Here is a 27,414-nt window from a genome sequence, read left to right as displayed (position 1 = left end):
TATATATATTTTAAAGGTTAAACAGAAAATTGAAATATCCACAGAAGTTTTGCAATTTCTGTATAATTACATACACAATACAATACACAAATAATCTTACTGCTGCTTCTACAGAAACCATGCCATTTTTGGGGCAAGACTGGAGATCCCCTGGATGGAGCTGGGTTAAAACAGAAGATGGATGGAAACGATGTGAACCCTTCAGTCCTGTGCTTGAGGATGGGAATAATCAGTTGAATGATATCAGTCACACTGTGTAAGTTTGGTTTTCTTCTTTTCAAAAAAAAAAAAAAAAAAGTGTTTCTGTGTGAGTTAATAGCAGGTGGGAAGACAAAGATTGACTTAATTTCAGACTGCAAATGTTTGTGGTAGATGATATCATCTGCATATGCTAGAAGTATACAAATGCAACCATGTGTTTAGTTCAGTTAGACAGACAGGAGACCCCTATGGAGATTTTCTGCCTCTTGTCACTGCTTTGCAAGTTGCTTATTTTAGGCAGATGGATCCCATCTTATGCTGTATGTCTTTAAAAATAAAAAAAAACCCCGAACCGTGTCAAGTATTAAAGCTAAGTGATACTTACAAATTGCAAGTGCAACAGGCATATTGAAGTGTTGCCTGGAAATGAATGAAGACTTTCTGTTGACTGTTGGATTAGGACTGTTTGTTTAAAGCACCCAAAATACACAGTAATCATATTTTTATGGTAATTCTGTAACACAACATATGACTGTGTATGTTCCTGTAGAACAGGTGAGAAAGATATTAGTTAAATAAAGTAATACTTGGGGCAGATGCCCACAGGCTGGTGTGATATTGTGATTATCAGTAGCTCCATCCAAACAAATTTCTACTTGGTTTCTCCACGAAGAAGTAATTCTCAGAGATAGCATTCTTGGTCTTAACTTCCAGCATAATGTGCTCACAATGAGGAAAGGGAACATTCAGTGTTTTGTTGTTAGTCCAGTAAATGATACAGTAACTGATCTGATTCAGAGGGAATTTACTGGCAAGCTAGGGCTTGCTGTAGCTGTATACCTGTACATTCTAAATTTGCAAAATAAACTTCAAGAAGGTTATCAAGCAGAGAAGAATTATTATTAAGCTTTTCTTGACCTCTTGTTTTCTTAATGCTTTTTTTCCTTTTTGTGTTATCACATCATTTTGTGTGATCTTATTTGTGTGATCTTTTTCTACACAGTCTAGCCACTGTGGATACAAAAAAAACTGCACTGTCTGGAAGAGTGTTTAGTAAGCCTCCACCATAAAAGTGGCCTCAAATACACCTGAAAAAATCTTTTCTTCCCTCTTTCATGTATCTTTAATAATTAGTTGGCAAATGAAAGGAAATCTAACTTAATTTTCATAGCTATTTGCAGTTACTAGGTACTTATAGGCTTCAATTAATATTGTTTGGCAATTCGACATAAATGATCAGTGTCTTTATGAATAACATTAAGACCTTTGCTCCTCTGATCCTATAGAAATATATGTATATATATGTTTTCAGAGATCAAAATGAGGTATTTTTATTGCTTCTTCTAGCAAGAATACTAGATTATTTTTTTCCCCTCTTAGTCTTGAGAGAGCTTACTAATGGTTTCTTCTGGAGTTGTCACTTCTTTCACTTCTTTTTTTTTTTTTTTTTTTTTTTTTTTTTTTTTTTTTTTTTTTGGAAAGATGAGCATTAGAGTTCAGGAGTTAAATAGGTACAATAATTTGAAGAGACTGGCTATGAAGTGCTTTTGGGGGCAAAAAAAGCTTTCACAATTTGGGTTTCTTAGGCTAGTTTGCTAATTTGCCAGAATCTCAGACTCTGGGACCAACCTAGTGTACAGCAGATGCCCTCATCTATAGCAGTTCCCCATCTTCATCTTGCCCACCTTTTACTTAGCAAAGCCAAACCACACCATAGTCTGTGGCCCTGTTCTAAATTTTATGCTGCTTATGTCTATTCAGTTAAAAATTTATACTGTCTGGACTTAGACTACAGAATTGAAATTGGTACTTCTTGGCAAAGTAGCTCTACTTGGGAATAATTTTGCTGCCACTTGAACTTTGGATCTATGACTTCAACTTGAACTTCGTATCTATTACTTTAACTGAACTTTGGATCTATGAGTTAACCTTTGCTGCTAAACAGCAATTAACGTCTATTTGCACAATATTATAGAACAGTTTAGGGTGGAAAGGACATCTGGCTATCACCTGGTCCAAGCACAAAGCAGGACCAATTTAGGTTAGGTTGTATGAGGCCTTGCCCTGTTGAGCTGTGTGCGTTTCCAAAAATGGAAATCCTCTGGATTCATGTTCTAAGTTCCATTACCCTCACTGTGATTTTTTTTTTTTTTTTTGTTTGTTTGTTGGTTGTTGTGCTGTACCCACTCCCCCAATCTCATAAGAATTTCTCTTTATCACACACTGTGTCCATTACCACTTGATTTATTACTGCCCACCTCCTCTAACCTTAAAGTCTAGCTGTATCTTATTCGTACCCTTAGATACTGACAGTGATTAGGTTTCCCTCTACCACCACCTCAACATTGAACAAGCTCCATTCTTACCCTCGTGTGTCATGTGCTCCAGTACTCGGTCACCTTGATAACCCCTCACTTGACTTGTTCCAGTATGACAATGTTTTATTGTATCCTTGCGACCCAAACCAGGCACAGTACTCCTGATGCAGTTTCTCATGTCAGATGAAGGGGGATGATGACTTCTTTCAGTCTGCAGGATACACTTTTGACTCGGACCAGGGTGCAGTTGACCTTATACAACACAAGGGCACACTGCTGACTTGTATTCAGCTTGTTATCCACAAGACCCCTGGCTCCTTTTTTGCCAAGCTGCTTCCTAGCCAGTCTGTGACCAGCACATACCTGGGCATGGGATTCTTCTGTCCCATGTGCAGGGCTTTGCATTGAAGTACAGTAGTGTACTGTGTCTTGCTGGCTGGTTCTCTGCACAATTTTAAGCTATTTGGAAACAATTGTCTCTGTATATTGAATAGACAGCTCAGCTTAGGATATTTGTGAACATGATGCAGCACTGAGTAACAATGAGGCTTGATAAAATTTTTCCTTCCTTGTGGAAGAAGTGTAGTAAACAATACACAAATACTTATTTGTCTCTTCCTAAACTGCCCTGTGAAGAGAATCATGGTGTATGCTAGTCTGGCTGTCCTAACCCATTAGTGAATAATATTTTTCACCAAAATAGTCTGTAGAATCATTGCTAAAGGTAGTATTTGAGTATTTCATTCTAGGGAACAGTTATGGCAGTTTTCCTTTAAAAAGAAATAAACTCAAGCTATGTACTTGACTGAAACACTGTTTACTTTTACTTCTGTTGTCTCCTGTGAGAGAAAGTATAGCTAGTTACTTGCCAAACTTTCTTTTATCCATTACAAATATTTTGTCTTCAGAAACTTAGGAGGTCATATCACAAACAGATTCACAGATTAACATTCAAGATGTAAATAACTAAATAACTTACTGGAAGAATATGTTTCTATTAAAATAGAAATATTTATCTTAGTCATCCACTGATGTGGTGAATCCATTTGATGAATTAATCAAAAAGGGGTGGACCTAATGATAACCATGCTTGAACAAGCAGAATAACTTATGCAGGAACAATTTAAATAATTTGAAATAATGCTGCAATATTTACACTTTAAATTAGTTCTGTATATGGAAACTGAGGTGGGAAAAATGGGACCCTCAGTTCTGTAGCTCTTATTCGGATAATTAATTGTATGTAACAAGTGGAGAGTGCCTTGTATTCAAGGTATGCAGGAGCTGAAAATGTGGTTGAGGCAGTGCTCATTCACGCTCTGTGGGCTGAATCCTGGGCATGACTACCTGCAAATTGTGCCTATAAATTATAGCACAGGTACTTATTTCCAGTGCTGTGGCACTGAGTCCTTGAAGCTTGGTGGGGGAGAGAGAACAAGCACTGCCTTACAGAATTGTATGTAAATACTTCTCAGTAGCCTGCAACTTAGGAGTAAAGTGGTTTTATGCTTTCCTTGGAGGTAAAAGAAAGAGAGAACCAGACTATTTTTGTTCTGTGAAAATCTATGACTAGATTTTCATGTCACTTTAAAGTTGGTTTGGGAGAGGGAAGGGGTTGCTTTTGGAAATGGTGGAACAGCTGTGTTACTTACCAAGCAGCTTTCCAGATTTCTGGAAGGAAGGCTAACAGATTCTGGGGATGTGACTGTATTTCTGACTAGATTTTCATGATGGTGATACTCCTTTTTTTGTGTGTCAGGCTCGTATGAGCTACTTGAGCTGGCAGGGTAGTCATCTGGGTCTGGTGTCTGTTGTCCAGTTCTGTAAGTGAGACACAGTGTTCAGAAAAGTGGTTTAGGCACTGGAAAGAAGTCCTTAGATTTGAATCTAGTTTTAGATTATTTTGGCATTTGACAAATATATTGTAAGGTTACTTGGTGCAACTCAGGATTTTCTATGGGTCAAGCTGTAAAAGGCTTTCAGTCTCCTCTAAAACACTTAGTGTGCTTCTATAGGTAATTGCATGACTTGAGAGCATTCCTTCCCTGAGAAAAGAAGCAAGGGTCAGATAGCCCTGTCTAGTTTTCCAGCATTTTAAGTGTCATACGAAGAGGTTAAATAATGCTATGAAATTACTTTTTTGAAAAAGCCAGAATTCTTGCATGCTTTATGTAGGCTGTTGTAGTTCTAAGGACACCAGGTACTTTGCTTTTGTAAGCTTGAGAATAATTTCCTAAGTGCATCAACAAGACAAGAAAGCAAGAATAGCTGTGAATTGGCAGTATTACATATGTATTTAAATCTTTCCAGGTACGCTCAGACGTAATGTGCAGTATTATGGTAAAAACATTAAATTAAGGCTTCTGTTCTACCATATGGCAGATGCAGCACTTGATTTGGTTTCTTGTAGCTTAGCTTGGTGTTTGGGGTTGGGAGAGGGAAGGGGTTGCTTTTGGAAATGGTTGAGCAGCTATGATTACTAATAGCTAACAGATGACTAAGGCTAACAGATTCTGGGGATGTGCCTGTATTTCTGTCCCATTCTCATGATGTCTGTGGCACCCTTGTTTTCATGGTAAGAAACTCAAAATTTGTTGAGAAGAATAGTGATGGTTACAGATAAGTAGCGAAAGACTCTCCACATAAAGTGAGACAGAACATGAACAAGTAAAGCCTCATACGAGAAGATCCTCAGAGAGAACTGTTAAATTCATCTTTAAAGTGACATGAAAAATTCCAGGAATGTCACAGTTGAATTTGAATGTCAGCAGAGGTGTATGAAATAGCCCTCTTCATCCTCAAAATTCCTTATATTAACTGTCCTTAAGCTGCCTTGCTTGTTTATTTGATGCTTGAGGAAGTGCATGTTATTGGGGGCGGGGAGAGGAGCTTTAAATCACTTCAGGAATGTTACTGGTCTGATTTGCTTTCTAGGGACACTTCCTCTCCTCTGTGGGAACAAAAGAAGGAATCCTGCCAGATTAACCTTCCTCTTTTAAAGCAGGCCTTCAGGAATGCTGCCTCCCCCACTCTCCCCATTGCACTGTATCAATGCGAATGGGTGTGTTTGTTCTCCCTGTATTGCAGAGTATCAGGCCATAGCTCTCCAATCTTGTCTGTTGTTAGGATGATAAAACTATTTGGTTTTTGGACTCTATTTCTGATTCTGCAGCAACTTCTCAGATTCTGCAGTAACTTCTCACATGACATGGTGGTGCTGTCAATATGCAAAAACATAATTAAATTAATAATTATAGTGAACTTTAAAAGGGAATTCATTTGTGATAGTTTTGGAAGAAACCTGATGAATTGGACTCTTATGTAATCAAAGTAACTTGTCAGTGTTGATATTCAGCTTTTGTTAGTTGCCAGTTGCTTTTGTTCAAACTCTTCTGCTGTTTGACCAGATACAATGTTTGGCAGTGTTGCACAGATTAATGAAGTTGTTGAGTCTCTATCCTCTGCTTTAAAAATGGTAAGACATGAACTAAGCCCCTCACTTTGTATTGAGGTCTGTCTGGATGCAGAGGTATGTTAGCTTCTTTCCCAGGATGTAAATCTAAAATAAAAACAATTTTCTATTTCTGAATCTTCTCAACTTGTGTATTTTTGAGCTGAGCTAGCATTTACTGATCAGAGCAATGAAAAAAGCAAGGCTTTTTTACAGTGTTGTTTAGTCATCCTCTTTAACAGATGGTTCAAACCTGAAAATTTTAACTGTAAAGCTAGTAGCATAGGCTAATAGAATTTGATTTTTGCCACTTAATTCCCAAATACAGGTTATTTTTGAATAAACTGGTGTCATTCAGTTTTAGTGTTCAGCTGTTGCTAGTGGAATCTGAAGTTCAAACTAACATTGATAATTAGATTCATCTGACAAATTCGGATTAAAAAAATAAGAATGAATGGGAGGAGTTTTGTATATAACTTTCTGGGTAAAGAATAATAATGGGGAAATGAAATAGTCTTACACTACCTCAGACTTCACTACTTCATACCTTTAGTTATATTGGCTAGCTGTGCAAGACTGTGGCCTTCATATGAAGTATCTTTCTTCTCAGTGCTAGAAAAATGAACACCCATTCTCATCTGTATTGCTGGTCCTTGTAATTATCTGCAAAAATGGGAAGCAAAACTTTCCGAAACTGTAGACTTTATGTATCAGAGACAGTTTTTAAATGTATATGGATTTTAGAAAGGGTAGTTTAGCCAACAAAACTTTTTTAACAGTTTCTTTATGTGTGTGCGTATATATATATATATATATCTTATATATATTGTAAGTGTATAAGTGTGTGTGTATATATATATACACACACACACTCACACTATTCATATAATTATGCAGTATAGTCCTCAGTGTTAGGTTTCATAGTTAACTGTCAGGAGTGGCATACGTAGGAGTCTAACATCTGCATTACATACAGTGTTGTGATTTAGGCATTTGTTAAAAGAAATACTTTCTTTGCCCCCAGGTTGACGGTGGTAAGAAGGATGTCTGTCTTTGCTGGCTTTCTGCCTGTGCAAGGATGTGCAATAATTCTGCACTGACTTTTACCTGTGTACACAGTTTTTCAAGGCTTGGTCCATTTCACATAATTTTTGTACACCAGAGCTTTGCAGACAGGCAGATATCCAGCTAGTACTGTCTCCTTAGTGGTCCTTCCTAAATGTCAGTAATGACTTATTAAGGTACTCATTAGGAAGATACTGTTGTGTATTTAATAATTTTAGCACAAAATTCAACCCCACTGGGAAGAAAAGAACAAGACAGCTCTCTTGTAAGATGTGTTGCTATAGACCACCAGGTAGAACATCATCAAAAATATAACTTTTATTCCAGCTGGCAAACTTTAATGCAGAGGATTATAAGCTGTATGCATCTTAAATATGTAATCACTGCTGTTCTAATTAGATGTGTTTATTTCAGCATCATAACTGGTGATGATGAGGATGAAGCAATATACAGTACTGAAGATTGTGAGTTTGCAGCCAAGAAAAGGAAAAAAGATCATTGTACGAATAACATGCAATGTAAGGCTGGTTTTTCATTCATTTTAAAGAATTCTGTAGGTTCAGCAAAATTGTGTAATAGCCATTCATTTACGTTCATCTATAGAGTAGCCTTCTATGTTTACTTCTGGATTGGCAACAAATTCTGGTGTCAAAAGTGGTATGTCTTACTTGAACTATGGCATTGATCATCTCCTGGGTTTGGCGCTTTTTTTTCCCCCCTTTTCTTTTTTTCCCTGAAGAGCGAAAGGTAATTCATTTAAGCATAGTAATTCCTGAATAATAAATGTCTTCTGATACTAACCACTATTTTGTGGATTAGTTTTAGATTAAATTATTCTGGATGCTTACTGGAGCTTTTCCTTACAAAAGCAGCTTTCCGATTAGTGATACAACTCCAGAATCAGTTAATAAATGAATACATATTGTCATAATACCTATAGCTCTTGGTAAAGACTTCGTCAGTATTGAATTTCTGGAAGAAGAATTATCTCCATTATTTGTGTATTCCTGAAATTCTAACAGAGATAGTCTTGCAGAAAGCTGCAAGCTTCCCCAGGCTTTCAAAAGATTCAAGTGGCTTACATTTAAGAGCATGCTTTCATTTGTTGACATACTAGACTTCTGCAAGCTGAAGGTCTGCCTAGGTGCCTTTATTAGTCTTGTGTAATAGACTTCCCTGCAGTATTCTGCAACTAGTTCAATCAAGAAAAAGGAGCAGGCACCTTTGGAGAAGAAAACAGATTAGAGGGGTAGAGTGGTCAGGAATGAAAAGGTTGCCTATTTCTGTTCTTTACTGTGTTAAGTGCTAAGGAGCCTGTTGGGTTAAAAAAGATCAGGCATTTTGTAGGAGAAATTGGCTGTTGTTGGTACACACGTGACAGAAGTTGTGCTATATCTGCCAATTCTGTGCCAAGTCTGATTTATAAAATTACTTAATTCTTCCTTTATTTTTTGAAGTACGTAACTTCTGAAAATTTGTAGTCATCCTCTTCAGCCTTCATAAACTTCCTGCATTAAAACTGTTCTACCGTCTCTCCTGTCTTATGAAGCATTTTATTGAGCATGGTCTGTTTTGTTCAACTTCTTTCTAAAGTAGAAGCCTAAAAATGTTTATATTTTTGTTTTAGGCTTTTATCGTGAAAAGTGGATCTATGTTCATAAAGAAAGCACCAGGGAGGTAAGTCCTACATGCAGTGGGTCAATTCCTACAATCTTTGTGCTTCTTAATCAACAAAATAGGGATGGTTAGAATTAATCATTAATCTTTTCCAAGTATTTGTGTAAATTCAAAAGCTTAGAGTAAAAAGTTAAAAGTTAAGTAGCAGAATGAAAAGTAGCAAGGAATGAGCATACTTGAACCAGAAAATTGAGAGCAACCATTTAAACTAATCTGAAACTAATTCAGAGGGGCTGTAATTTTCCTTGCAGGTTATAATCTGTCTTGACTTTGAAATGGCTGTTTCACAACTAGGAAAGTTGTTTTTCAAACTGGATACTGAATTTTAGGGCAAAATTACAAGGGTAGGAAGGTCTCGATAAACATGTGAAACTTGCCATGGGAGAACACTGAAAATAAAGAAAATCTAAACAAGCTCAAAAAATCTAAACAGCTGAAATGAAGTCTTTGAGTTGTTTTGTCATAATGCTACATTGAGAAAAATTGAGCTGAATTTTCATAGAAATCTCCTTCCATCTGCTCAAGGAAATGCACCTCTCATGTTAATGTGTTTAAGTGTAACTGTTCAGCCAGAGAACAACCACAAATATTTAAATTTCAACATTACTTTTGTTTTCTGTAAGTGCTGATTCCTGCTCTTGACCAGCCAAGTTGTGCATATTGTAAGTGTGCAGCATGCTTGGATCTCAGGTGTATTAACTTGGATGAGCAAGCAGTGCAATCATTAATTCAGTCATTAACTAATAGGCAGCAATTACTTCCACTCTGCAGTGAATAGTTAACTGTCTCCTGTTGCAGGAGTTCATTGGGTTAAGTTGTACTGCCATCTTTTCATCACATAATTCACTGAGGAAGTCTGTGTAGGAATAAAGTTCAAATAATTATTTATCCCTCTCCTCTGCTGGGCTGATAAGCCATACTAGCACACTGCTCTGCAGGTATCTGTGTCACCAGTTCTAAGTTTTTTCTAGCCTCTTTATGTTCACTCCAAGTCACGCATGTGACTTTGTAGCTCTAACTATACTTGGCTTATGTGATCCCATGTCATTTCAGGCTGCTACTACCACCTTAAGTAGTTCCACAGAGCCTCTGAAACTTCCATTTTCCCCTTAAGACCCCTGTGCAGAAGTAGCAAAAGAAAATGCAATTGCTTTTGCTCTTGGTACCTAAGAAAAATTGTACCTAAACTTTTAGCACACAGAAAATAAATTCTAGACATTGAGACTATTTGTTTTTCCAGTCCCAGGAGCAAGTAGCTGTGTTCTTACCCTCAAATATGAGCATAAACTCAGACAGTTAGTGCTTATAGTTGTAAGCTCAGGCTGCTGTACAAACAACTCTCCCTTGTACCGAGGCAAATGGGGAATGTGATTGCTATGAAGAGAGTACCAGTGTGTGCCCATGCAATAGTAGAGTAGATTCCCAGGGCACTCAAATAGCAGTGATTAGAGATTGCATGATTAGTATGAATTTAAAGGCCTTGCTGTCAAGTAATATTGCCTACGCACCTGTTAGTTCCAAATAGCGTATCTGGTTTCATTTGTTCTACAAGAAACTAAATAAATCTTTAGTCCAGATCCATTATATTTCCAGGGAGCACAGTATACATAAGCATCAGTTGCAGAGCAGAGTGCTTTATTGAATATTTTCCTCAATTTTATCTTTGTTTCTCTCCATTTAAAATGTGTTTATTCTTCTTCTCAGAGACATGGCTATTGCACTTTGGGAGAAGCTTTTAATCGCTTAGACTTTTCAAGTGCAATTCAGGACATCAGAAGGTTCAATTACGTGGTCAAAGTAAGCTTTTTATTTTATATGCTGATTTTATAAATGCTTTTGCTGATGTGCCTATGTGTACAAAAGAAATAATTTTGCCCTGAGCAGCGGATGATTTGTGACTGTATAAATACCATGGTATAAATACCATTTATACTGCATGACACACCTTTAAACTGAGCAATTTTTCTTTGGTGGAAGCTCATTATATCGTTCTATGAAAGCCTATAGCTTGAGCAGGATGGTGATGGACAGTATGCTGTGTATTTACAGGGAAACACTGGTGGCAGTTTCACTTATTGTTCATCAGTCTGGGTAGTGAACTCTCTTTAAAGGCAAAATAATTCCTATACAACCCAAAACAGCAAAGCATAATTGATCTTAAATATACTTTACTACATTTTAAATGTGTTTAAAATAGTAATTTCCAGAAGAATCTTTGATGTGTACATATTCTGCAGTTTGTTTCTTCTGAAGCTTCTTAACAGTCCTGTGATTAATGTTGCTTTTATTTTTAGCTAGGATGAGATATAGATGCCTTTACCTTTCTTAATGTCCTTTAAACTTGAACCTTAATTTCCTCAATGTCTACCCAGTTACACCATGGAAATACCTGTTTTGGAAGATACTGATCTTTCTCTAGCCCAAGTTTTTTGTCTTCTAACTTGAGGTAGTAAAGTGCTTTTTCCAACTCCTAGAGAAGCTCAAAATGTGAGAAGTATGAGGTCTACAGTTCAGTTCAGTGGTAAGGCTGTTCACAAATAATATAGTGATTGGAATGCATCCCGAACTTGAAGAGACACAAATTAAATAAACATACCAAGAGAACACCCTTTCCACTAGGTCGTAGAGTATGTGGAGAGAAAACACTTCTTACCCATCGTTGTAAAGCTGGGACAGAGTATTATACTTCCAGAAAAACAAGAGATGAGGGACCGTGGGAAACAAAGCAAAATGGATTTGCTTCCAGGCCTGTGGTTAGGGTACTTGCTTGTTTTATTCCCTTTGCAGGTTTTTTTGATATATGTAGCATTGTGGTTTAGAACACTGGGGTTTTCTTAATGCTGTTTTGGGAGCAGAAACAAGAACCTTGATCTTTCCCAAAACTTTTCAGCCTCAAACCGTAGGAAGAAAAAAAGACACCTAAAAAAGGTAATCTGTGTTACGAATGGTGTCAAACTTGAGTGCCTCACTTGAATGCTGAACATGTAGAATGAATCCAGAACTAGAATGGTACATTGTTTTGAGATGTTGCAGTGCCTGAGCTGGGTTGCTCAAAAGACCTGATTAGAACAAAGTGCAGAGTCTAACATAGGCCATTGACTGGTTTCTCTTCTGTTCATTAGCTAGGCTTCAGATGGCCGAGAAAGGTGCAGTACTTCAGAATTAAAAAATTTGGCTTTGTGATCCAAACCATTACTAGAGTAATGTCAGACCTGAAGAAGTGAGGGTGGATTTAAAATAGCAGGCATGCTTCCAAAATCCTTTTGACATTTTAGAATTTATTTGCAAATTTTTGAATTTTAGAATGGCTTTACAATTACAACCACTTAATTGTATCTTTGCCTTGGTTTCTCTGAGGTGCTGCAGGCCACCTGACAACAGATGTACAGAAACGGTACATCTAAGACCTTAAAAGTGACTGAGCTGCAAAGACATATGATCAACAGGAGTGACAGCTGCTGCTCATTCTGTAGCCCTAGAACTTGTAGACTTGAGAAACATTTGTGGTGGTGTATCTAACAAATTACAACATCTGTAATCCATTCCAATCTGTAGATGTCAGTAATATATGAACTTGCAATAGATTTATAAAATGGATGCTTAATCTGCTCTATCAGGTTTTAAACCAGTCTGCAACTGAGAAGTAGGTCATCCCATGCCTATCTGCTTTACACAAGTTCTCATTTACTTCCCTGAAGTTTTTAGTGGTGGTGGTGTTTTCTGTAGATCTCATTTAATGCAGTGCAGCAGTTCCTATTGCTTTTCCTCTAAGAGTCATTCTTAGTTATACATGAACACAATGATGATTACTTCTGTGTGTTCCACTTGTTTCATTTAAGATAGCAAGATATAAATCAAGAAGACTTCTTCTAAATATCAAGCCCTATTGGATAACTCTTCTTTGATCCCAGACCATCAAGATGATCCATTTTGATTCTCCAAATAACTAAAAACCTCCTAATTGTTATTAAAAGTTAATATAGATGTTTGGCCAGGACCCTTTCAGGGTGGGATGTGGGGGAAGGAAGATCAGCTGTTTTCCTGTACTTGTTTGTAGTGTAATATAGAATCATAGAATGGTTAGGATTGGAAAGAATATCTAGTTCCAACCAGCCTGCCATGGGCAGCGATGCCTCACACTAGATACAATGATCACTTCTTAGCTGTTAAATGTCTGATACATTGAGTTTGATATGGATGGTCTTTTTAAAAGATGTTTCTATTTGAAGTTGATCTGTTCAAAGTTTAGCTCTGTAGTAGACAATATAAGTCATGGCTATGCATGGTAACACTGAACTCCTGTCAGATGCTTGTACTCGTGCACCTGCTAACATTGTCTTAATCCTACCACATTAACCTTCACTGAAAATGGACCTTTCATTAAAAGGAGCCAGGTGGAATTTGTTTCTTTGATTTGATCTTTAGTCTGAGTGACATAACTGATTTTTTTTTTTTCTTTTAAATTAATCAAGAGAAATGTACGTACTTGCTTGAAGTGGCAAACTGCCGGAGACCTCTGGGTGGGCTCTAAATTATTAATCAAACTAAAAGGCTTTGAAAATGCCAAGATAAAGGTCCTGATATCTAGTCTTAAAAACAGTATAAATAGATTGCTTGTATTTAAATACATCAGGAGAATTATTCCCTCCTTTCATAGTGCGTAATGTTTTGTCAGGGATCATGCAGGGAAGCCAGAAGGAATGTTATTAAATCAGGGAGAGAACAGGTGTATTCTCTCTTCCTCCAAAAGAAAATTAATGTTGAGTGTACTGTCAAAGCAGTGTTTTAGAAATGAAGATACAACATAACTTTCAGCAGGCTTCATCTTTTTCTACCCTCTGTGCCAGTAGTTGATGCTGTAAAACACAGATCTGCAGGTTAGTGTTTTGAGCACTCTGTAGGGGATGCTGTTTTCTGCTCCCTGCTTTCCCTTTCTGATATATTGAGAACACTTGTTATGAGCTCAGCATTCTGAATAGCAATTGTAAAGCTCAGTGCCACACTTCTGAACAGTCCTTATCAGCTACAAAACTGAATCTAAAATGTAAAAAGCAAAGGTGTCTGAATGGAGCAAGGGCTGCCTCCAGTAGATACAGCTTGAAAGTTGTGGCTGGCCCATCCCCGGGCGGGTTCAAAGCCACAGCAGTGTTCAAGGCCAGGTTGGACACAGGCTGTGAGCAACCTGGTCTAGTGGAAAGGTGTCCCTGCCCATGGCAGGGGGGTTGGAACTAGATGATATTTCCAACCCAAACCAGTCTATAAATCTATGATTCACATGCAGCAAGAACTTAAGCTATTCTGGTTATTTGCCTCTATACCATTCCCGCTGCTCTCACTATTTTTCTGGTCACAGTGTTTTCAGAGAGAAATGTGTGGGCAGCTAGGAGATCCTTACTATATAGTTAAGGGACGGTTACTAATACAGTACATATACTGCTCATTATTAGATTACAGTGGTTTCTTCTGCTAGGGACCTGAATGTGGGAGTAATACAGAACTTTTTTCCCAGTGTAGGTAAAATACAGCATTTCCTCTCCATTAGCAGAAGGTATTGCACTAAGTCCATCACACCTCAGTTTGACCATACGATAGTTTCACTCTGAAGTTGAAGTCTGGTAGCTGGTACCTGTTCGAAGTGATGCTCCTGGCCACCCAATCTGTTAGGGAGTTCCAGACCCAGCTGCATCAAAGACCACATTTCTATTGTGAGCCTCCAGAACAAACTCCCTCCATTGTTTCATTACAGCTTATAAAGACCATATGTCGTGTGCTGTAGCACAGAAATAAACACTAGTGTTCGTATTTGAACATTTTGAAAATGTACATCTCTTCATGAGTTGTTAATGGGCTGCCAGTGGGAATGCCTAAAGCTTTCCACATGTTTCTCTTACTTCATTTTCTGATCTCTGTAGTTATGTTTTCACAAAATAGGGTTGCAGAGCTCCAAGCTGTTGTAGGTGAATGTACATACTGAAAGTGTGTTTTGGAAACCTCCTTTACTTCTGTCGTTCATCTGAGTCTGAATTCTTTGTCCTAGCTTTTGCAGTTAATTGCAAAATCCCAGTTAACCTCACTAAGCGGTGCAGCACAGAAGAACTACTTTAACATTTTGGACAAAATTGTGCGGAAGGGTAAGACCTAAGGTTTTGTTACCTGGTTGTTCAGATTTAATCACTGTGACTAAGCCATCAGTTCATTTTCTTTTTTTTCTTACTTTATTACTATTTTTACATTGTAAGACAAAGAAATGGCAATATTTATTTAGTGAGAAGTTTCAGACTTCCCATCCCACAGTTGCATTAAGTTGTCTTTTCTTGATCATCAAATCATGTCTGTTGAAACAGATTGCTGCAGTTAAATGACAATCAGATTCTTTTCAGAAACTATTGGTTGCAATTAAATTATATTCTTTATGAAATGTGAAAACTTTTAGATTAGTAACATGGGGTGTTTTTTTTTCCAGTTTGCTTGATGCACTGAGATTTAAAGTACATAACTGCTTTTCTTTATTGTTTGTTTAAAAAAAACCCAGCTATTACATAATATTGAAAAATTTCTGATAACCACACTAAATGGAGATGTAATATTACCAGCTTTAAAAGATGAAATCAGATTTGTAAGTAGTTGTTCAGCATTAAGTTTATTAAATGCATAGCATGAAATGTAAATTATTGGATCAGCATTAATGAATGTCATGGTTGGAGTTAGGGCAGCTGTTTGTACACAAACAGATAAGATTTCCTCTTAAAAAAAAAAAGCGTTGATTAACTTGAGCTAACTGTATTAGCTGGGTTAACTCAGTTAAACAAAATTGTTTTGTTTCATTTTCCAGTCATGGAAGACCAATATAATCCACGGTTAATCAAAGACCTTCTACAGGATCTGAGCTCTACTCTCTGTATACTGATTAGAGGAGTGGGAAAATCTGTGTTGGTAGGGAACATCAATATTTGGATTTGCCGATTAGAAACTATCCTTCTGTGGCAACAACAACTAAAAAACCTTCAGATGAACAAGGTATGTTATTAAATCATGCCAGAAAAGTAACTGGAGGAGGGGAATTATACTGAACATTGTTCACTCACAAATCATAAACCAAAGTTTCACTTGTTTTATATGGCTTTACAGAAGTAATATGAAATTACTGAAATGGAATCAACTTCATTTTTTAATGTTCTAATAGCTCTTTTCTAATGAGGGCTGCTGCTGTAGTGTTGGTTTGTGGTTGTAGATATCATTGTTTTTTTTCACCCAAATGAATTTCAAAATGTTTGTCTATGGTTTATCTACTACTTGTTAGTAGAGAAAACACAGAGGAAAAAATACTGATTTTTTAATTCCTAAGTAAACGTTCTACTAATAAGAAATCTAAAAGGAATGTTAGAGGTGAATCAAAAAATCAGAAAGAAAATATTCAAATGCCAATTTAACAGCTTTTGCTTTTTGTAAAAATGGACTAATGGCGTCAGCATCTGGAGTCTGATCATGCAACTGTTCAGTGCATGTGGCATGCACTGTTCCAGGTTTTTATAATGGAAACTTCTGATGATAAGCAGGCAATTTTTTTTTTTTTTTTTTTTTTTTTTTTTTAACCTATCTGGGTTACTACTGGAGGAAGAAATGGTGCAAGATACTGCTCACAGTAAAGTCATACAGCTCTTTGGTCTGCTTGCTTTCAGCTATGAAACTTTGAAATTGCCCTTGCTGTGTGTGCCAGGTATCTGAATAAAACAGCTGATTTCGGAATAGAAAGGAGAAATGGGGACCCCAATCTCAACAGTTTTCATATGCCAAGCAATGACAGCATAGACAGTTTTGAGACACTGTAGTTGCTGTGTTTGTTTCTTGTCAGCATGACACTTCCATCCGAGCTGTCTTACGTTGGTTGAAATAACCGATGAGAAGCCTTGTATCTGTAATGCTTACATATTCCTGAAGAGAACGACAGTCCCAGAGATGTGCATAACAGATGAATGACACAATGGAAAGTCTAGTCTATAAGCAAGATGAATAGTTGTGAAATAAACTGATGGAAGTGAGGGCCTCCTGGAGTACAGTTGCTGAGCTGCCAGTGCCTTGGGATGGGGCAGCTTTGCTGGGTGTGGCTGGCAGCTGCCCACACTGCCTCCAGCCCTGCTGGGCTTTGTGCCTCCTGGCAGCATAGGCTTCAGATTCAGTGATGCAGGAGTTGTGCTGTAGGTTACACCGTTAAAGAGAAAGTCCAGCAGAGGCATATATTCTCAATGAAAACTTCCTCAGAGCTCTGACCTATCACACCCCCCCACAGAATTCCCCATTTATGTGAGGGGAACTATCTTCAGACTTGTCTGCATGTGACTTTCATGGTATTTTTGTTCTGTATTTCTGTTCTTCAGCCCTATATAGAATCCTAGAATGGTTTGGGTTGGAAGGGATCCTAAAGATCATCTAGTTCCAACCCCCCTGCCATGGGCACGGACACCTTACAGTAGACCAGGTTGCTTTGTACTAAATTTTCTAGTTGTCTTAAGGCAAATTGACATGTGCTCTGTTTCATAATAGAAATTGACAAACTGTAGTTATCCTACAAGTTATAAATGATTGGTGCATACCTTTATTATAGCTAGGGTTTTAGCATACTTCTCAAAAGTCAGATTGAATATGTCATAGTTTTCGAGACCTTATACTCTTGAATTATTGAGAAGTGTTTTAAAATTATTTGAAATGTAATACTTTAATATATGTTTATTTTAACAGTAGAAAATCTGTTAGTTATAGAACTGCGTCTCTAGCTCTTCTGTACCTGGAGTCATTTAAGTTTTCAGCAACAGCAGTTAGAGAATAACGTTAGCCAAGTGATCAAAGTATCACAGAATTAACCATAGATAAGGCTCAGTGGTTTTGGCTTAAACCACAACATGTACAAACTTAAGTAAAACCTGAGATACCTGTACAGTAAGGATCTTATTTGTACCTTACACTGTGAAGTTTTTGTAGTGAAAAGTCTTCAACTCTTATTTCCAGCAAGTCAACAATGGTCTTACACTTATCGATCTCCCTCTTCATATGCTGAGAAACATCTTACACAGGCTCTCTGATGGCTGGGACGTTATTACTCTGGGTCAAGTGACCCCAACTTTGTACATGCTCAGTGAAGACAGACAGTTATGGAAAAAACTCTGCCAGTACCACTTTGCAGAAAAGCAGGTAATAAACTCTCTCAAAACGCATAAATGTGGCCCTTGCCTTTGCAATATGGTATACTAATAATAAAGTGTGAACTTGCACTTTTTGAGATAAAAATGAAACAGTGTGCAGTAATAGTGAAAATGTTCTCTTTTAGGGCCTTGGTTCTTACTGTGTTCAGCATGTCTGTGAGTTGAGGATAACTGTCAGGCTGTTTCTTTGCGTTATTTAAAAAATTGTCTACTGCAAGATGTTTTGTTCTAAACCACACAGTCCCCAACAGGTGCAGTAGAGGATATCTCTAAGGTGTTTCTTTTTTAGTACCTAAAGTAGAACTTGTTTACTAACCAAGGTAGGCAGTCAGATTGCTCAAACTTTTAGGCAAACAGTCCGGTGAAGCCAAAATGGGATTTTTGCATAAAAGAGTAGAACAAACGCTTGAGATTTTGAAATTAAGATTAAAAAATGGTACTTTTCTGCCACTTCATAAAAAGCATTAAAGTCATCTAGGAATGCCTCCAAAACCATTTTCATTTTCTCATGGTAATATATGCTGGGGCAAAATCAGACCACAGCATAGACAGTTTTGAGACACTGCAGTTGTTGTGTTTGTTCTCTCCAGCATGACATTTCTATCTGAGCTGTCTTATGTTGGTTGAGATAACTGGTGAGTTAATCATCAGTTCCTCATCAGAGCTGGAGGAAGGACTTCAAAAACCTAGTACATTCCAGCCAGGAGGAAGTGGAAAATACACATTCTTGAATCGGACAGGTTGAAGTGGTACCATTTGGTCAGTGACCACCCGATTAAGTGTTACTGTAACAGGAAAGGTGGAAGTGAATATCAATTAACATAATGTGCAGTTGACCCAAATAAGAATTTTGGTGAGGTCAAAAGCTTTGGAATGAACTTCATGGACAATAGAGACGGACAAAGGCAAAGTGAAAAACCTTCCTTCAGAAGCAGCTCAGAAGAATGCAAAGTGAAGTTACGAGAACAAGAAGTTTAAGCTTGATGTAGCAACTGAGTAGATTTTGAGGTTAGATGAGGTAAGGCTTTTGAACAGTGACAAAACTGGTTGGAGAGGTAGCTGATATACTCAGGTAAGGCTGGGGAAAAGATAATTTAAGCATTTCAATAGAAGTAGCTAGCCTTGTGCCTTATAAACGGCACTTGTATATGGTGTTTTCAATGTTTTTGTAAATATCCATACTCCCATTTCTTATTAGGTTATTAATGATAGACATCTAATGATTTTATTTATTTTCCAATGCAAAATTCTGCCTTTTCTGTGTAAAAGTGTGCTACCATAATGAGCTACAGAATCATGGTAGGCTGTTTTTTCCTGTCCTCTGCAGTATATTGTTGAACTATTGAAACAACCACAAAACCATGCTTAATAGCTGAAGAGCACTTTTGGGGGGGAAGAAAGGAGAACTCTACTCAGGGAAGCTATTATGAAACAAAGTGTAGCTGAAATCAGAAAGTCAGTGCTATTATCCCCATCTAGGAGTTGTCTTCTGAAAAAAAGAAAGCCTTTAACGTATGAGCATTAATCCACAGCAAGTGGAACAGAAGCCTTTTACAAATACATACTTAGTAAACCTTGGCTGTGTATTAAGCTGGGAGGAAATACCTCGATTATGTATCTTTACATGTAGATTACGTCCTTGAAGTACATGTATCACTGTTATCCTTCTAGAAAGATCATAAGTAAATATGAAAAATGCTTTAATATGAAAGAAAAAGCATTATTTAAATCCCTGGTTAGTGTCTTGGCAGAAAACTGCTGTTTGTAATGCACAATCATTATTTGAAATCTCACTCCTGACTGGCTGTGGGGTGGTTTTGTTTTGTTTTTTTTTTAATACAAAACTAATTACCAGCTCTAAATACTGGTTTTGTTATATGGTTCTTGACTATAATTAGAATCATTTCAAGACAGTGGAGTTGATCAACTGTGTAGGGCCATTTTTCTTGGCAAATATACATCCTGCACCCTCCTCTTCTTAGTGGTTTACCTTACATTTTTTTTTTTTTTTTTTTTGTGGCTAGGTCTCTCTCACTGCTTTGCAGATGTATGATGTCAGATCACTGACTTCAAAGAATCCTAGAGTTACAAAACTCCAGTTTAACTACCTTTTTCACAGACCTTTACCTGATATGACTTTTTTTTTAATGATATAAAAAAATATATTAATTTTATGTCTAGTTTTGTAGGCATTTGATTCCGTCAGAGGAAGGTCACATTGACTGGAAGCTGATGTACTTTGCACTTCAGAAATATTACCCAATAAAGGAACAGTATGGGGACACCTTGCATTTCTGTCGACACTGTAGTATTCTGTTTTGGAAGGTAAGAGCTTTGAAATAGACAGTCAGAAATAAGTTCAAACAGCTACTGGTACTCATCTGAAAGGAGAAGTACTAAGATCATCTTGTCAGCTTTCTCATTGAAATGTGATCAGACAACTAATATCTAACTTCTAAATAATACATAAAACTTCCATATAAAATCAGTATTAAATTCCAAAGTTGTTCTTTATCTAGCATTCTTATCTCTTGGTATCTGATAACCTCAGTACTTAGAACTGCAAGGAAAAGTGCCACGCGGAAAGAGTTGTGCTCAGTGTCTTCTTGTATCTGATTAACCTGACACAAAGTTGTTGGGAACTTGCATGAAGTTAGCAATTTTATGACATCCCTTTTCTAATGATGGCATTGCAATCCTTATGTCTCTAATGAGAACTCACTACTATGCTACTCCTACCACATTGGTGTAAAACTATTTCTCTAGTCTCGTTTCTGTCCCTTATGAAGCCTAGAGGAATGTTTGAAACTCCATTCAAAGTGCATTTTACAGTGATTTTGATGTTTACCATGAAGCATGTTCTGTTTTATGGAATGATCTTAATTTCTCTAAGGCATTTTCATGTTTAGCTGTGTGTGAACACGTAGTCCTGCTTTTACTTTGTGTTGCACCATAATCTAGCCTCCTAGGTAGTCAGACTTCTTTAATTTTACAGCTCAAAGACCTGATCTGGGTAGTGCTAAGTGGACAGCAAAGAGCAAGAAACATTTGAGAAATCTTATTTTAATTGATAGAAGTGAGTTGTTCTTGTATTGTCTTTCTGTGATTTCTAGGAGGAGTTGCTGTGGCAGCGTGAGGCTTTTTTATTTTCCATAGGAAAAAACCTAGGCAATTTAACAGGATGAGCTAGCTCTCATAGAAGCAGCATGTTACTGGATGACATTATCTTAAAATTGAGTGTTCTTGATATCATAGGAGCCCTTCCAGGTACTAATATGTCTTGCTAAATTAATAGTAGGAAGGTAGGTAGTTGGAATTGGCTTCTGCTGTGAAAGGCCTGGGCATTTGCTGAAGAACCTGTGTCAAGGATGACTAAGAACTGTTGATGACAATGAAATGAGTCTTTAACATGTTGCTAAACACATAAAGTTTTCTCTTTGAAAGTGGAAAGATTAGAACAGAGCATGCATGCGGGTGAGCATTTCTGGTATCAGATTTGTTTGGCTCATCTGGCTTTGCTGTGTAAGGGGATAATGCTTTCCAGAGTAAATTTCATTCTAATTTTGGTATAATATAAATTTGGTATAATAGCACTTTAGTATTAGGAATGACTAAAATGCGTTTGGCATTAAATGTTTAATTTTGGAGGTGGTATGTGCCAGTAAGAGGCAGTGAACCTGTACAGGCAGGTGTCTTGTTACCTTGACTACTCCAATCTACTACTGGAATAATAGCATTAATTTTGTGGTTTTATATTTTTAGTGAAACACAACACAGTAAGCTCTAAAGGTACTTGTTTGGATTGGTGAGCAATACCTACTAGATCACCATTGCAGTGGTGACTGCTTCATCCTGGAGATTTGGACAGGTCATTAAAATTATGTAGCAGGAGTTTAGGATTGGCTGCTTTAAGAAGAGTACAGTCAGAAGGCTGAGGAAAGTGATTATCCCTGTTCACTTGGTACTTAACTAGACTGCATCTGGGATACTGTATCCAACTGGGGGTCCCCAGTCCCACTGGCAGGGCCACAAAGAGGCTAATAGTGGGTCTGAAAAACAGTCTATTTACAGGGCAATGTAAGACAGTAGTGTTTGCCACTCCAAGTGATGGAGGGGGAGGGAATAGTTCTGCTTTTTCAGGCACTTGCATCTGAATCTTTTCCCAAGCTTTCTAAAGAGAAATGAGAAGCAAAGCAGGTGGTGAGGGGCAGTGGGACAGAAGGTACTTGATTAGTTCTAGAAATATTCTGTGCTGGGTGAAAATATTTCTTAATCAGAAAAGCTTTGGCAATTCATTCAAGCTTCAGTATTATACTTGATTAGACAGATTATTAAATACGTATGAGTGGTTGACATACAATCATACCTATAATGTACAGATTTTTGCTCTCAACTGAAGATTTTACTCTGCCTAATTCCATTGGTGTATAGGAAAACAAAAAAAAAGGAAAACAAACTTTGAAAGAGAAATCAGTTACTCTACACAGGAAAACTAGCAAGTGTTTGAGTCTTTAAACAAATGGAAGCACTGGATTCGTCAGGTAGTTTGTGATATGTAAAAAACCAGTTTCTTCTTTTAATGGCACACTTCAGAAATCAGGCAACTTTTGCTTTCAGGGGCATTTCAGAAGAACTTCAGAGAGCTGAACACTTCCCCCCCTTCAAGAACAAAGCAAAACATCGGAGTAGTTGCAAAGGAAAAAGCACTTAAGGGATCAGGGCATGGAGAAGACTAGCAGAGGTTAAAAGTAATTAGCTGGTTTTAGTGCTAATAAGGAATGTGACTGCTCTCTGTAAATTATTCTCAGAGAAGTGATGCATAAACATGAGACTACTTAGGGAAATTATTTAAGCTAATGGGCTTCCTTGGTGCACATAAGTTATAGAAAATAGTGGGTAAGCTTAGGCTGAGAGTGAAGAGTTTCTGAGCAGCAAGGTTCTGAAACAGCCACAAAGCACAGGCCTCGCTGGTGATGAGAAGCCTTCTCATAGGTTTATGAAACGGATAATGTAATTGCTGGCGACATGAGAGGGCTGCACACAGGAAATTTTCAGTCCTGCGTTTTGTGTCCCTTTAAAGAAGGCCTTGCAAAAGAAGGGACTGATGGCTACTGAACTGAATTAGCACACAGCTGAAGTAGGGAAATGAGTTTTCACTTTCCGATTGGCTTTAATAATCTTACTCTTAACAAGTCTTCAAGAGATTTTCAGGAAGTGGCATTTCTATTCCTGTATTTGTTTAAAACCTGTGACCACAGTAATGTTAAATACAATAAGGACACTCCTGAATTCACTGTGGGAAATAAAATGATGTAATAGAGCATCTTGTTCTCTTCCATGTTAAAGGAGGGAATGATTTTAAGAAACTCTTCACATTAAATTAGTATCTTTCAGAAGTAACTTCTTGGTAAAGGATTTGTCTGTGATGAAATTAAGGGAAAATATGTAATTTCAGTAGTGTGAAAGTAATGGCAGACTGATTATTGACTGATGCCTCTGTGAATGCTTTCTGTGTGTAGTATTTCTTCTATTCTACTAGGCAACATTGCAATTATGGGCAGTTCTTTTTATTTTCTTAGCTCCCTCAGTAGCACATTTCTGTTATCCCAGAGATGACCACAGACACTGAAATACCTTTTCTTCATTCAGTATCCAGGGCTTTATGTCAGTAGTGGGATTGTTTTGCATAAGTGAGATGCTTCACACTTGGTTTTAGTCTTCCTGGGGCTTATGCTGGTTTTGGTTCTCCAGCTGCTTGTGGTTTGCCACAGGAATAGAAAACTATGTTTCTAAATGGCATATGAACATTAGCTTCAATAAACTTTAACTCTACTTCTTTTACTTTACGGCTCTCCTTCCTGCTTCCTTGTTCACGATCTCAAAGGACTACCACCTTGCTTTGTTACTCAAGGTATTTCCTGTGTGTCTCATCTGTTTTCATTGCTGACTGTTCTGTCATGTCCAAGTGAATAACGTGTCCATTTCTCATTGTTTATGCTCTGTCTCGATTTTTGTTTCTCCATGTTGGTTTAGCAGCAGAAATACTTTGTTCCTTGTTTCCCTATTAGATACATTAACACTGACTTCCCATCTCAGTTCTTCATCAGATTTAGGGTTTTTTTGTTATTGCCGTATTCGCTGTTAATGCCATTTAAACTAGGGACCATAATTCAACTTGCAATGAATACATGTGCACAGTGTCAGTGAGATCAGCCAGATTTTGCTGAGAAATCAGTTTATCTGCACTCAGTGTTAAAAATTCTCTCTGTACTCCCTAATGTATTTCATTCAGTATTTACATCTCAAAAGAGTAACATGAACCTAAGATAACTTTTTTCTTTTTTTTTTTTTTTTTTCCCCCCCTTTAATGCAAAGGTACTAAAATTGATTTTATTCCATTTGGAATGCTGTAGACCTATATACTTTTAGGAAAACAACTCCCCAAACAGGCTGCATACGACTTGGGAGAGTGGGGAGAAGCAATTATAACGTTGCTTTATGAATGAAGAAATGGTGGAAATGATTACACAGCAAAGGGCTATAGCTCCAAAGTTGTTATGGGAGCTTCTTAATATCCAGTTATGATAAAATTTGAGGAGGAAAACAACTACATTTACCAGTAAACACTCCTGGTGCATGCTCTTGTTAATTTAGAGGAATTCCATTTTAGCTTTAAGTAGGTACACTGAAAATCAATATGATCTGAACACTATTTATTAAATGTAATTTCACGGGAAATAACATTTTTCTTGGAAGGAGGAATAGTCATAGTTACAGGAAAGTTGTGCTGCTTCTTTTCAGTCCTTATCACTTTTTTTTCACTGTAAAAGTGCTGTTGTTTTTGATAACTAAACCCCCCAAAGAACTGATCTTATTTTTACTGGACCTGTAATTCCTGACTGAGTATAGCTTTCAGAAGTGCTTTTATGATGATGTGCAGAATGAAGCAGATAGCATGTTACAAATTCTGTCTAAAATATTTAGGAGTATAAGCAAGCACTTAAAGGGGATAAACTCTAGCTTCTTTCCCAGAATCCTAATTCTGATAGTGTTTTTCCCTGGAAACTAGGAAAGTAATGACATTGACATGGCAATGGTAGAGAAGACAATAGATAGTTCATAAGCAACAACATTTGAGCATGTTTTCTGCTATGGTGAATCTTCCTTGCAGAAGTCATCTCAAGATGAAGGTGTCAGGCTTCACACTTCTGGTCTTAGTCTTCTGTTCTTTCTCATCTGCAACTTCCCCAAAAAAGCAGTTCTACCTGGGGTTTAATCTGTTTGTCTGTTCTCGTTTGCTTGTTTTTCTCTCTGTCATGAATCTAACGGTTGGTTCTCAGGCGATGTTAAAGCAATTAGGTTAAAAAGTGGGAGGATAAGGAGGTGATACCACATGATATTTTCATGTAGTCATCTATAGACTTAATAGCACAATGCAGGTAATATAGCTATTCAAAAGCTGAGTAGTATCTAGAATGTGTTTCACCTAGTGCTCTTCGGTGTTGCAAAGACTTTGGATAGGAATGTGACATCTTTGACAGCACTTTCTTTATGTAAGTTTCCAAGTGAGAAAATGATTTCACTTACAGGTTCTTTTATTAACTGAATTGCATGTAACTTAATTTCCTGTGGAAATGAAAGAAATGAAGACTGCAGTGGTCTGTGATCTACTTGCCATGTATTTACTCTAGTCTTCTTGCCCCACATGGTGAATTCATCAATACTGGTGGAAAAGGGAGAGAAACCCCTTAAAAGGGGTTGTTGTAAGGCTCAGGAATTGAACAGGGAGGACAGTTCCTGAGCTTTGTTAACATTACTGATTCAGGCATTCAACCGCTGCACTGAACTGTGTGGGACCCTCTTCTTATTACACCTCTAGCATTTCCTTCCTTTAGAGGGTCCTTTCTAATAATGTACAAAACTGAACTTTTCATTTGATGGGGAATTTGAATCTTAAATAATCGGACAATTGTGCTTGAGTTAAAGTTCCTGTAATATTAAAGCAGCACTGCAGGCTTAGTGAACTTGTAATGGTAAAGCCTTTCCATCCTGTCTGTCTTCTGTATTCCCAACCTGCCTGGGTGCTAACACCTGTTTTAAGGCAATGCTTTCAGGTGGGAAAAAGGTAGAAGTGAAACAGGAGAAAGATGTTGGGGGGGAGGAAACAAGCAAGCCAGAACTTACATGACTGGGATTTCAAAAATGCCACTCAGGAGTTCTTTTGGGAAGCATCTGCTGCTCTTCACTTTGAAAGCACAGAGCTCATTTTCCCCCTGAAGCAGCAGTTAATTGCAGATTTTCATTAAACAGATAATTTGAGTTCAACAAAGCAGCTGTGCCTTTTTTTTTTCTTTTCTTTCTTTCTTTTTTCAAAGCCAAAAAATAATGGATAGGGAATGAGAAAGGTTTTTCCAAGTGCTCTGACTCAGGTTCTGGTAGGATGAGAGGGGTTGGGGTTTTTTTTGACTACCACAGTCAAACTGGAAAGGCCTGTTTTCTTGACAACTTAGTCTAAAACAGTTAAAGACAAATATGGTGAATTCTTAAAAAGAGCAAGTTTCTATTAGTTTGTTTCCAAACTGCCTATATCTGAATTTTTGCCTTTTTTTCTTTAGTTGGGAGTGGAGGGGGATTGTGGGTGTGGAAAGAGAATTTACTTTTTTTTTCTCCTTCATTCTGCAGGATACGGGACACCCCTGCACAGCCAGTGATCCAGACACCTGTCTCATGCCAGTATCTCCTCAGCATTTCATTGATCTCTTCAAATTCTGAGCTGTTTGGTAGCTGTTCTCCTGTGTTTGTGGCCATTGTTGTGAAGAGTCAGGCAGGACGCGTTACGCTTTTTGTGCAATATATTTAAGTGTAATGTTCTGTTGTAGTTTAAAACAAAAAAAGATGTGGGGGGAGATTATCAGACAGATTTATTTGGGGTATTGTTTTTGGGTAGAAAAGAGCTGAGGAGAAGGAGACACATTAAATAAATTTCTTTGTCAGGAAATCTGCAGTGGACTTCTTTTCAAGTCCAAGAAAGACCATTTTAATCTTAACTTTAAATCCATTCTTTTGGCGCCTTAATAGTTGATTAAAATTATGTGGGGGAGTTTTGAAAATTATATGGAAGAGCTGAACTACTTTCACAGGGACCAAAGGAGGAGGTTTTTGTTAATCTTTCTTTAAGCCACTGTTTTCAAAACACCTCCATGTAATTTGCACTATATTAAAGAATACGCCAATATTCTCTTGGATTCTTAATGTATCAGTTACCAAGGTGGCATTAATCATTGTAAGCTAGTGAATGAAATATAGCTGTGGTTGTACCTGTTGCTGGACGTATGAATGAAGGAAATCAACCAGTCTTTGTACATACATTATGCAAAAGCATTTATTTTTCTTAAGGACTTTAATAAACATATAACCTATCTCAGCACACCCTGTGTAACTCGAGATCTGGGGCTACTGCAAAGTGATTTTTTTTTTTTTGGATGGTAGCTACAGCCTTCATTTA

At 37.4% G+C, this 27,414-nt stretch overlaps 1 protein-coding gene across 3 annotated transcripts; it reads left to right on the top strand.

Annotated features, from left to right (window-relative positions):
* The first annotated feature begins 100 nt into the window (after positions 1–100).
* On the top strand, positions 101–26,822 carry FBXO25 (F-box protein 25). 3 transcript variants are annotated; one of them, XM_010018301.1, is made up of 10 exons: positions 101–256; positions 7,450–7,553; positions 8,663–8,712; positions 10,417–10,509; positions 14,750–14,843; positions 15,545–15,729; positions 17,716–17,898; positions 20,091–20,234; positions 23,794–23,820; positions 26,592–26,681. In XM_010018301.1, the coding sequence occupies exons 1-10, from the start codon at positions 120–122 to the stop codon at positions 26,679–26,681; spliced, it is 1,107 nt and encodes a 368-aa protein (XP_010016603.1). In that variant the 5' UTR covers positions 101–119. The 3 variants fall into 3 exon arrangements, with proteins under 3 accessions (XP_010016603.1, XP_010016604.1, XP_010016605.1); XM_010018302.1 differs by lacking the exon at positions 23,794–23,820 and having other exon boundaries at positions 26,592–26,822; XM_010018303.1 differs by lacking the exon at positions 23,794–23,820 and having other exon boundaries at positions 120–254; positions 7,472–7,553; positions 26,592–26,822.
* The last annotated feature ends 592 nt before the right edge of the window (positions 26,823–27,414 follow it).

Source organism: Nestor notabilis, unplaced genomic scaffold, assembly GCF_000696875.1.
Source record: "Nestor notabilis isolate BGI_N333 unplaced genomic scaffold, ASM69687v1 scaffold17807, whole genome shotgun sequence".
NCBI classification, from domain to species: Eukaryota; Metazoa; Chordata; class Aves; order Psittaciformes; family Psittacidae; genus Nestor; species Nestor notabilis.
The sequence above is the reverse complement of the archived record's forward strand: the minus strand, read 5'-3'. Positions and strand labels throughout refer to the sequence as shown.

Excerpts from the sequence above, each read along its gene's own strand:
- FBXO25 (XM_010018301.1), top strand. The coding sequence starts at position 120 with ATGCCATTTTTGGGGCAAGACTGGAGATCCCCTGGATGGAGCTGGGTT. Across the intron at positions 17,899-20,090 it reads ACCACTTTGCAGAAAAGCAG|TTTTGTAGGCATTTGATTCC; the intron begins GTAATAAACTCT and ends TTTTATGTCTAG. Across the intron at positions 20,235-23,793 it reads GTAGTATTCTGTTTTGGAAG|GACTACCACCTTGCTTTGTT; the intron begins GTAAGAGCTTTG and ends ACGATCTCAAAG.